Source organism: Haliotis rufescens, unplaced genomic scaffold (assembly GCF_023055435.1).
Source record: "Haliotis rufescens isolate VD_foot unplaced genomic scaffold, xgHalRufe1.0.p SCAF_1, whole genome shotgun sequence".
In the NCBI taxonomy this organism is placed as follows: domain Eukaryota; kingdom Metazoa; phylum Mollusca; class Gastropoda; order Lepetellida; family Haliotidae; genus Haliotis; species Haliotis rufescens.
In genome coordinates this window covers 18,977,181-18,989,468 of record NW_025963779.1, presented here as the reverse complement: position 1 = coordinate 18,989,468, position 12,288 = coordinate 18,977,181, and the positions used below count along the sequence as shown (strand labels likewise).

General features: G+C 40.8%; 1 protein-coding gene across 1 annotated transcript; it reads left to right on the top strand.

Moving 5' to 3' along the window:
• The first annotated feature begins 2,966 nt into the window (after window positions 1-2,966).
• On the top strand, window positions 2,967-5,854 carry LOC124113372. The gene is made up of 2 exons (XM_046473674.2): window positions 2,967-3,669; window positions 4,628-5,854. Exons 1-2 carry the CDS (start codon window positions 3,088-3,090, stop codon window positions 4,850-4,852), a joined length of 807 nt encoding a protein of 268 aa, XP_046329630.2. The 5' UTR covers window positions 2,967-3,087; the 3' UTR covers window positions 4,853-5,854.
• Window positions 5,855-12,288: the final 6,434 nt, after the last annotated feature.

The window sequence follows — 12,288 nt, the reverse complement described above, 5'->3', positions numbered from 1 at the left end:
ATAAGGACCCGTGAAGATTCCGGGTAGAATAGGTCTACAGCAACCCATGCTTGTCGTAAAAGGTTAACGGGATAGGGTGGTCAGGTTCGCTGACTTGATTGATACAAGTCATCAATCCCAATTGCGTGGATCGATGCTCATGATGTCAATCACTGGATTGTCTGGTCCAGACTCGATAATTTTACAGACCGCCGTCATTTAGCTGGAATATTGCTGAGTGCGGCGTTAAACAACAAACAAACAAACTATAATAAGGGTAACGCTATTTTTCAGGGCATTATCATTTGCAGAAGCCCTCGGTCTTTTCAACTGCCCTCCTTCGTCTGGCCGTCAATGGAAGATCTCGTATATAACACATGCATCATTGAGTTGTGTATATAACACATGAATCATTGACTCGTGTATAAAACACATGCTTCATTGGCTCATGTATATAACACATGAATCATTGAGTCGTGTATACAACACATGCATCATTGACTCGTGTATATAACACATGCATCATTGAGTCGTGTATATAAAACATGCATCATTGGCTCATGTATATAACACATGCTTCATTGACTCATGTACATGTATATAACACATTAATCATTGAGTCGTGTATACAACACATGCCTCATTGAGTCGTGTATATAACACATGCCTCATTGAGTCGTGTATATAAAACATGCATCATTGGCTCATGTATATAACACATGCGTCATTGAATCGTGTATATAACACATGTGTCATTGAGTCGTGTATATTACATATGCCTCATTGAATCGCGTATATAACACATGCGTCATTGAGTCGTGTATATAACACATGCGTCATTGAGTCGTGTATATAACACATGCTTCATTGAGTCGTGTATGTAACACATGCGCCATTGAGTCGTGTATATAACACATGCATCATTAACTCGTGTATAAAACACATGCCTCTCTGAGTCGTGTATATAACACATGCGTCATTGAGTCGTGTATATAGCACATGCGTCATTGAGTCGTGTATATAACACATGCATCGTTGAGTCGTGTATATAACACCTGCGTCATTGAGTCGTGTATATAACACATGCTTCATTGACTCATGTATATAACTCATGCGTCATTGACTCATGTATAAAACACATGCATCATTGACTCATGAATATAACATGTGCATCATTGAGTTGTGCATATAACACATGCCCCATTGACTCATGTATACGACACATGCTTCATTGAGTCGTGTATATAACACATGCGTCATTTACCCGTGTATGCAAAACATGCACTTAGTACAATATATCCAATACTCTTTAAGAAGTCGGTCATTATAAACAATTTTACAGCAAAATGAGTCAGACAAAACAACATTGCAGCGACTTAGCCCAGGGTTTGACGCTATTTCCCATTCACATCTGCCATGTTGCAGTGAGACTTCGTGAACGCCTGCCCCCCGGGTACACCGGGCACAAGAATGCGAGGTGCATTCATGTCTCCAAGCAGTTTAACAACTGTGCTCGCTGTTTTCTCAATGCAGCTCAATCTGCGTATCACGCTTCTCTTCAGCTCCACGCAGCGCGACTTTCTCAGTCAACGATGTCACCACTCGTCCCAGTCATGCAGAACACTGAACCTGGACATATTGTCAGGCTCCATGTGTTCTACCACTTGGCCCTAGTTCGCTCATGTATCCGACTGACGAGTTTACGGCGACCTAAAGTGCGATCTTCTAACTTCATCAAGCCGAATGACTGAATTGAAAGCATGTTGTATAAGTACAACAGTACAGCCTTTGTGGAACGTTATTGCGAATGTCGAACCTTTCTCAACATTGGAATAAAACCTGAAAGGAAATATTATCATAGATAATAATTAGTCATAGATTGGATTTTCATAAATTTTTCGTGACTAGCATGGGAGTTAAATGTTCATCCACCCGCGAAATAGTTAAGAAAGACGGGTATGTTAAGGCGTGGTCTGGGTACAGTCGTTCTTCGTGATATTCATCGTCCTGAAAACCCTCGAAATATCAAAGTCGCTATGTGTCATGACTAGCTTTGGATTTACGAATACGTCGGGGTGGATTTTACCAATGAAAAGCTAAATCGGCAACAGTCGTGACTACACTGCTCGGCTGAAGGATATTGCGAAATACTTAGACTTTTCAACTGATAAAACCGGTTTGGGCGTTGACCACAACTACATCACTTCGTAGCATCAGTATTCTCACAACTAATATACATCTTACATCTGATGACTAACGAGAGAAGGCCACATAATATTATTACAGTATTGATTTGATGGTATTATCTGTGCTGTCCACGTTTGTGTCTGAACATTGATACAGCTATTTGGTATTTCAAGAATCCCGTGTCAACCCCAACGACTACAGTCAACTCTAATATAACCATGATTCTTCAAGTCAGTTCGACATAATCGAATTTCTCTATATATATACATGTATACGAACTGAGGGGTTAAAACCTGATATATCCACAATACCTGTGGTCTAAGCTGGTAATCTCCAATATTCCGTTATTAGTGTTCATCCAGTGCATGTGCACTGGACAGTGTGCATACAGTTTTTCAGATCACGAAGATGCAACCTATTAATTTAGTTTGTATACATGCATATCAATTTATCTACACATACAAATCTCGAAATATTTATTTGTGCAGTAATAAAACATTACACGACAGATCTCATAACCCAGCAAAGTCAAAAGAGACTTCAAGCTATACACTAACAGTCACATGGTAGGTGACAACTGTTTAATGCGTCTAATTTCCTCTCCGCGTTCTGGTGTAACTCTACCACCCATGCTTTCTAGAATGTGAAAATGAGGCCTCTTTTTTATAGTCGATGCGATCGCGTTGATAATATATATTAACCAATCGCTGCGAGGCAGGACAGCCAATGAGAGAGCGGCTGTGTATTTTGCACCTGTGGGACGGGACACGTGGTTTGTGCAGGTAATAAAGGTAATTGTACATTGCTGGGAGCGTCTACCTGTGCGATAACAACCTCCACATCACCAAGACATCTAGAGACGTCTAGAGGCGAGAGACACTTGGACTGTACCCGTGATACATTGTGAAGTATTTAACCACGATGATGAAGTTGAGTTTGGCCGTGTTGGTGTTGTGTGTGGCGGCCTGTACCGCAGACACATCCTATAAAGTAAACATCAATAACACTTACGTGGAATTTATGACAAAATCGCTAATGGCGTCCAAACAGAGTGACATTTCCAAAGACGAAAATAAACTGACTGTAATGTTCGCGGATCTTCAGCAGGTCAAAGCTGATAATGCTCCAATTGCTGGTCTAAACAACACTCTGCCTGCAGCAATGTTCACGTTTGAAGATGAGACAGACGAGACTTCAGGGGACATTACTTTTAAGCGTCGGGTAGGCAATGCGTCTGTCTTTGAAGGAACGTTTAAGGTGTACATTGAATTGTTTACCAAGGGCGGTAACATCACAATGGACGGGGAAACTACGACAGTGATGGAGGGAGGCGTGAGAGTGGTTGTGGAGATGGCGGCCATGACGTTTGCGGAAGATGCTGCCACCTTGAAGCTGATGCTAAACATTAAAGGACCTGCCACCCCGGCAATGTTGACACCTGCGGGGACAGATGGGGTCGCCTACAATCTCGGGGAGGGTGGCGCTGTCAGACTCTCCAAGAAGGTGAGTGATGTTGTAATGCTTAATGTGTTAGACTAGATGTCATAGATTCTTGAAACGGCCACCGTGACGGGATATTACAGTGAGTGAGTGAGTGAGTGAGTGAGTGAGTGAGTTGATTGTGTTGTCTGTGCATTAATTGTCGGTTGACTGTGTTGTCTGTGCATTGATTGTCGGTTGACTGTGTTGTCTGTGCATTGATTGTCGGTTGATTGTGTTGTCTGTGCATTAATTGTCGGTTGACTGTGTTGTCTGTGCAATGATTGATGGTTTACTGTGTTGTCTGTGCATTGATTTTCGGTTGATTGTGCCGTCTGTGCATTAATTGTCGGTTAACTGTGTTGTCTGTGCAATGATTGATGGTTGACTGTTGTCTGTGCATTGATTGTCGTCTGGTTGTGTTGTCTGTGCATTGATTAGTGGTTAATTGTGTTGTATTCTCTTCGGATACTGACATCTTGGCATTGAACTATCGACCTCTGGTGTTGTCTCTTTGTCAGATACTGACATCTTGACATTGAACTATCGACCTCTGGTGATGTATCGTTGTCATATATTGATATCTTGACATTGAACTAGCGACCCTCTAGTGTTGTATCGTTGTCAGATACTGACATCTTGACATTGAACTATCGACCTCTAGTGTTGTATCGTCAGATACTGACATCTTGACATTGAACTATCGACCTCTGGTGTTGTATCGTTGTCAGATACTGATATCTTGACATTGAACTATCGACCCTCTAGTGTTGTATCGTTGCCAGATGCTGATGCCTTGACACTGCACCAAGCGGTTGCAAATACAGCAATAGATGGACAAATCATTAAACCCCTGGAATATGTCCCCATTAAAAGTTATGTTTAATGAATAAAACAAAAGTACCATCAGTGATGTTTTGTAAAATAATAGTCAGATTCAGTTTCAATTTCTGTTTTAGATTCAATATTTGTCTTGTTACAGGTGATGATAATTACACAGGGCGCTTCCTATCAGTCTGTGACTCCGATGATGTCTGGTAACGACTTCAGCTTCAGCCTCCCTAAAGGTTCCTCCGTGAAATATAGCTTCTTCCTCCAGCTGTCTAAAGCGAAGATGGGTGGTGGTGATGACCCCAGTGCTGCTGCTGCAGTCACCCCGCTCCTGGTCACGTGGGTCGTGGCCGCCGCCTGTAAACTTCTGTTTTAATGCTTTACGGTCTTTGTCAGGCTCTCCGCCCATCTGTCCCGTGCCTTACTTGGATTGGGCGTTACTAGGAAACGGTTGAAAACGGTTACATCGAGTGGCGCACAGGTTGTGGCCTGCATCTGTATTTTAATGTGAGATACTTGGTTTGTTTGTTTGTTTGTTGTTTTACGCCGCACTCAGCAATATCCCAGCTATATGACGGCGGTCTGTAAATAATCAAGTCTGGACCAGACAATCCAGTGATTAACATCATGAGCATCGTTCCACGTAATTGGGATACTATGACATGCATCAACCAGGTCAGCGAGCTTGACCATCCGATCCCGTTAGTCGCTTCTTACGACAAGCATAGTCGCCTTTTACGGCAGGCATGGGTTGGCATGGGTTGTCCATCTGATTGTCTTTAGAGAACACAGTCGTGATTAATGCTGCCCTTGTATTACAACAAATAATGTATGTCTTTCATGTTCTTTTCACATTTAGTACCATCCTCGGCACTGCAGGGACTTGTTTATATTCGTCTTGATTATAAGGAGTCTGCGTGTTTCAGCTGTGTGTTTGAGTATATCTGCTCCCATGACGGCCGATGTACTCGAGGAGTCAGACACTATGACAATAACAGCTTGTTTGAAATCCTGTAAATGTAGCTTGTAGATAGACAGACACATAAACATCATCTTGTGAGTTGGGCATAATGCTTTGAATGTGGTCACTGTTTTAACCTCGCCATGCCTAAAATGTTTCGGTAGGCACCTCGTTTATTCGGAAACCTTTCTGTTCGGACGCCACCACCACCGCCACCACACACACCACCTCCACCTTATGCTGTGTTATGAAGCCACGATGTGGTCATTATATAAACCTGTTGATTATTAAAAGTTATACGTTAACAATTCATAAATCACGTGATTATATTTTTCTCCATTTATCATTTGTTTTGTTTGAGTAGTGACTTATTTCTTAGGACCTTTCTACCCCAATAAACATCATATATACAAATAATACATTGTTTGTTATCATCAGCTGTAGCAGTTTTCCCGCTTGGTATAACAGCGTTTGAGACAAACTGTTGAATATGATCTGACTGAATGGTAACTTCCGACTCATGAAGACAATCCACTCGGGTCAACTCGGCTTTTTCCGCGACACATGAAATTGAAACTATTCCATTCGGGACCAACTCGTGTCGTTTTGGAATAAGCCGAATTTACAGACGAGTGGTGGCGAATGGAGAGCATTCTTAACAACTCGTGCAATATGTATATATTACTTTATGTATTTTAGTTCAAGTGGGTGTAAAAATGTCACTCATTTTCGGGGTGCTTAATAAGAGTACACTCAGGCGAAGCGCACATAAAATACATAGAAGTAAGATAGTGCAGAGGACTCGTGAAGTTCCAATTTATCATTCTAAACAGTTTTATATTTACCAGTTGATATACTGAGTGAGTGAGTTTAGCAGTATTCCAGTCACATCACGGCGTGTCAGCTTAATGTGGGAGGAAAGCCCGAAGTGATGCAGGTCTCAGACGTTTACCACTTCGGTGAAACCCACGAGCACGGGTATGGTGCTGACAAACCTAGAAACATAATCGGGGCGAACCGGGATTCGAACCCACAATAATAAATTTCTGGCGTGCCTAAGGGACGCAACTCTGAACAGCGAATCGCGGCGCCTTAGACGACTGGGCCACCCGTGCCCCCACCAGTTGATATATGTGACCAATCAGGAGATAAGGGACCTTATAGGTGAAAATTCAAAAATTTGATTTTTCATTTTATTTTAAAACTACGGTAACTTAGAAACACAGGGACACAATGCACAAGCTTCAATTATTATTTATTAAAGAGATACACGACATCGAACATTTCGACTCATTTACTTTTAAGTCTCATTTTCAGACTTTTAAATACGTTTATTAATATTTTTTAATTAGCAATAGCAGTTTTTAGATATAATGTCTGATTAATCGAAAAAATATAACTTTTGAAAAAAGTGCTTCGATTACATAACCAACGATCAATAGAAAAAAATCCTTTTTTTGGCAGTCAGCACGCGGGCGAATTTCACGGAAGTTGAATGTCAGATGTCTTTCTTTATGACACAGTACAATAGTATCCTAACACGTTAGGACATAAGACATAAGAACGTCTTTCATCTGGCGGATCACATATGTTGATAATATATCTGGAGCACAGACACCATGAGTGATAGTGTGGGCACCCTCTGCATGGTTCACATTATGGTTTAAGACCTCTTTGATCACTGTTTCAGATGTATCATGTTTGTTTGTTGTTTAACGCCGCACTCAGCAATATTACAGCTATGTGACGGCGATAGGTAAATAATCGAGTCTGGACCAGATAATCCAGTGATTGACATCATGAGCATCGATCCACGCAATTGGGATACGATGACATGCATCAATCAAGTCAGCGAGCCTGACCACCCGACCCCGCTAGTCGCTTCTTACGACAAGCATGGTCGCCTTTTTACGACAAGCATGGGTTGCTGAAGACCGATAAGATATATTAGCTTAATGTGGGAGGAAAGCTAAAAGTGATGCAGGCCTTTGACGTTTATCGCGCTGGTCTCGAGAACGGGAATGTCATTGACCTAGATGCGGATATATATTTTAAAAATTAACATTTAACTAAAGAATTTACCCATTACAGAAGCTTATGACACACAAGTGTATGTGTATTACCCCGATAGTGAGCGATAGGTTTAACTTTAAGTGCAAGTGTCATGGGTACATACAACTTGGCTGAATTGGACGTGTACGATCATGGTCGGCTGTACATGTTCTCAGCAAAGCAAACCTGTTTTTCACCCCTTTTGAACCCTTTAACATCTTCTGTGACCATTTGTACACTGTACTTTCCTTCGTATGGGTGGGGGCGGTCGGGTAGCCTAGTGGTTAAAACGTTCGCTCGTCACGCCGAAGACCCGGGCTCGATTCCCGACATGGGTACAATGTATGAAACCCATTTCTGGTGTCCCCCGCCGTGATATTGCTGGAATATTGCTAAAAGCGGCGTAAAACCATACTCACTCACTCGTATGAGTGGGATTAAAGGGTTAAAATATACTCCTCCTTCTTTCAACAACAGAAAAATGATAAAATGATTTATGTTCAAAATTGAGAAACCGATGTGTGAAACATGGTATTTCTTCAATTGTGGTTCCTACTTATTTTTGCCAAGTGTTTCAGTGTCGGGTGCTTCCGGTAGGGCAGGAAATGATTACCCTTTTCGCGAACACCTGATGTCATTACTGTGTCATTTCATATTACTGGTCCATTCATATAATTTTCGCAGCTATTTTGCCCTCCACGCCAAGTTTGTTTCTGTTTCGGCGGATAATCTATAAAGGTAGTTCTCTTGCATTGACAATTTATATTTCATTTATATTGTTGCGAGACTTTTCTGTGTAACCTGCCAAAGGTGTAATCTATAAGATTACTTGTGACTGTGGCTACTCGTACATTGGTCAAACCTAACGCCCTGGACATACCCGCATCACAGAACATAAGACACCAACAGCCAAAGCAGACCGTAAATCAGCCTTCTCAGACCACCAGCAAAAATCCCCAAGCCTTCAAATCCAATTTTACAAGGTCTAAATCCTCTCAACCAAACATCAAGACTTCACCAAAATAAAACTCACAGAAGCTTTAGCAATCCGCCATCACAAACCTTTGATCAACAGAGACAAAGGGTATCGTCTGCCAATGAAGATCTAATCAAGCAATATACCATTTTTATTAGGATCCAATCAGGATCCAATCAGCTTGTCACAACTGTTTAATCCTTTTAATCCTTATCCTTACTGTAACCTGCCTTCATTACCCGTGTGCTTCATTACCTGTGTGCCATTTGTAATTCCAATTGACTGTAGACAGACAGACAGACAGACAAGTTTATTTTGTCTCACTCGTAGAATACACTTATAATATATCAAAAGAAGTATAAACATAACATTCTACTTACGACAGACAATATGTCTTTAAACATAAACAGTAATACACAGCAATAAGATATATACATATATACATCAATGATATCAAGTGGAACGTCGCTCTGCTGAAATATTATGGCAGATTTTGGCCACGCAAGAAATAAAATCAACGTTTGATAAAATCTGTCTAAACTTTTCACTGTAAGAGTTATTATTAAAATTAGTAAATTTAAGACTACAGCGATTCAGAAGATCAGCCCTACCGTCGTCGTATAAAGAGTAGATAAGTAAACCATGGATCTCGTCTTCCACCTTGTCTGTACAATTAAAGCAACATCTCTCTTCTGGTGGTATGTTTGTGCCTTTAAAGGCGCCACTCCGCATCTGAATTTAGCTGGAGAGCTCATGTGAGCACGGTTGAGAGGGTATTCCACGTATTTGTCTGTGCTGTAGACTTTCTTAAACAACCTGTAGCTTCTTTGTTTGTTTCTTCCACGGTTTCCTTCTCCAACAATAAGTTGTCCCTCCATTTAGACTTATATTCAAACATAAGGCGTTCTTGCACCGTTGCAACAAATAACTTTGTTTAAATTTGGGTATTTATGCTTGTTAAATGTCCCAGGTCGATTCTCTCTAGACATGACGTCACTTTTCCGTTCCAGCTCCTCTTGCAGTTACTTGACCACTCAAATATCTTCTTAGTTATTCTTCTGTTTGGAGTGTTGACAGGTCTGTCCCAGTGTCTTGAGACTGTTGTCCATGATCTGATATATGGCGGGATCCAACCTACTTCTCCATTTATTGCAATGTTTGGTGCGTATTTTCCAAGTCCTAGGACAAAATCAAATAGCTCGATGGTGGATAGCATTGAATGCTCTGTCGTTCCCCATATTGCCGATCCATAGTTAAAACAGACCATACAATAGTGTCGTATAGTTTGATAAAAACGTTAAAAGGCATATAATTTAGAAATTAAAGGTCCCAGGGATCTGTGTGCTGATTTCGCCGCACATGTAGCCATTGCGTTATAGTCTAGGTGTTCAGTTAAATGAGTGAGTGAGTGAATATGGGTTTACGCCGCTTTTAGCAATATTCCAGCAATATCACGGCGGGGGACACAAGAAATGGGCTTCACACATTGTACCCATGTTGGGATTCGAACCCGGTTCTTAGGCGTGATGTGTTCAGTTAAAAGCACACCTAGATAATGATATGAAACTTCGATATCACCACAATGGAATACGGTTGCTGTTCGTGGAATGCTAGGACAAGCAAGCTCGTTGATTGTCTTTAGAAAGTCATTAATATACACATTAAACAACAAAGGTGATAGAAGACATCCCTGTTTCAGTCCTCTGCTCACAGGAAACCATGAAGTCTAAACGTGATTAATGCGCACATAGCATTTCACATTGTGATTAAACGACTTGATGGCTTGCAACAGTTTCCCTCCTATGCCCGCTTCATTTAACTTTCTCCATAAAATCTGTCTATCAATTCCATCATATGCCTTTTTAAAATCAATAAATGCTGTAAATGTAGACTTTCTCAATAACGTTCTCTTTTCAATTATGCTTGTCAATGATGAGATCTGATCTTCCTTTTCTAAAACCATTCTCTAATCAGGCAGAATGTCATTCTTTTCAGCCCATGTGTTAAGAAGAAGAAAAGAAGAAAAAGAAAAATAGTTTATTTAAGTGTCCAGCGGTGTATACATAAAATTATATCAATTTATCGGTAGATAAATATAAATTAAAATATATACATCGCCCGGCCAGCGTGGGCCTATTAGACACTAATGTTCTTAAAAGCAAGTGCTAAAATAGTTATAGTGGACAGTGATGAATTTATTTTTTAATGGTGCACAAAATACGTGATAAAAGTATAATACTCAAATAATAAATACAATGACATGTTTTATAAAATATACAGGGGCATACAATACTACACGTTGTTATATAACCTACGTTTGTACATGGATTTAATTAGTGCAGCTACAGAATAGGATAAATTATCGCCCATGTGTTAAGTCGTGCATTTAGTACACCACAATAAACTTCGTAGATAACTGGGGCAAGTGTAATCCCTCTGTAGCTGAGCAGGTCTTGTGCATCCAACGCTGAAGATTTTGGAATTGGATTGATGATCCCTTCTGACCACAGCTCCGGAATTCGTGATGTTTGGAAGCAGATATTATAAAGCTTAATATGTTACCATATAGTTATAAATTCCCCCCTTAGTAGTTGCGCCGGGATTTTGTCCACTTCAGGAGTCTCTCCATTTTTTTGGTTTTCCTAGGGGCTGCCTTTACTTCTTTTAGTGTTATGTCGTTGTTAAAAGCCTCTGGTGAAACATTCTCATCTGGAACCACATCTGGTACCGTTTAATTACCATCACTGGTACCGTTTAATTACTATCACTGGTACCGTTTAATTACTATCACTGGTACGTTTAATTACCATCACTGGTACCGTTTAATTACTGTCCCTGGTACCGATTAATTACCATCACTGGTACCGTTTAATTACTATCACTGGTACCGTTTAATTACCATCACTGGTACCGTTTAATTACTATCACTGGTACCGATTAATTACCAACACTGGTACCGTTTAATTACCATCACTGGTACCGTTTAATTACCATCACTGGTACCGTTTAATTACCATCACTGGTACCGTTTAATTACTATCACTGGTACGGTTAAGTTACCATCACTGGTACCGTTTAATTACCATCACTGGTACCGTTTAATTACTATCACTGGTACCGATTAATTACTATCACTGGTACGGTTAAGTTACCATCACTGGTACCGTTTAATTACCATCACTGGTACCGTTTAATTACCATCACTGGTACCGATTAATTACTATCACTGGTACGGTTAAGTTACCAACACTGGTACCGTTTAATTACCATCACTGGTACCGATTAATTACTATCACTGGTACGGTTAAGTTACCAACACTGGTACCGTTTAATTACCATCACTGGTACGGTATATTAACCCTTCATAGTCAGTCTTCCACTTGTCAAGCACCTTTACTCTGTCTTTACGCAATGTTCCATTCTCCAGCGCTATTTCCTATGGTATTCCTATCCTCCTCCTTCCTGGTATTCCTATCCTCCTCCTTCCTGGTATTCCTATCCTCCTCCTTCCTGGTATTCCTATCCTCCTCCTTCCTGGTATTCCTATCTTTCTCCTTCCTGGTATTCCTATCCTTCTCCTTCCTGGTATTCCTATCCTCCTCCTTCCTGGTATTCCTATCCTCCTCCTTCCTGGTATTCCTATCCTCCTCCTTCCTGGTATTCCTATCCTCCTCCTTCCTGGTATTCCTATCCTCCTCCTTCCTGGTATTCCTATCCTCCTCCTTCCTGGTATTCCTATCCTCTTCCTTCCTGGTATTCCTATCCTCCTCCTTCCTGGTATTCCTATCCTCCTCCAGAACTCGTCTCTGTTCTCGTTACACAT

Bases quoted from the DNA above. Each gene is read 5' to 3' on its own strand.
- LOC124113372 (XM_046473674.2), top strand. From the start codon at position 3,088: ATGATGAAGTTGAGTTTGGCCGTGTTGGTGTTGTGTGTGGCGGCCTGT. The intron at 3,670-4,627 runs GTGAGTGATGTT...GTCTTGTTACAG, and splicing joins CTGTCAGACTCTCCAAGAAG to GTGATGATAATTACACAGGG.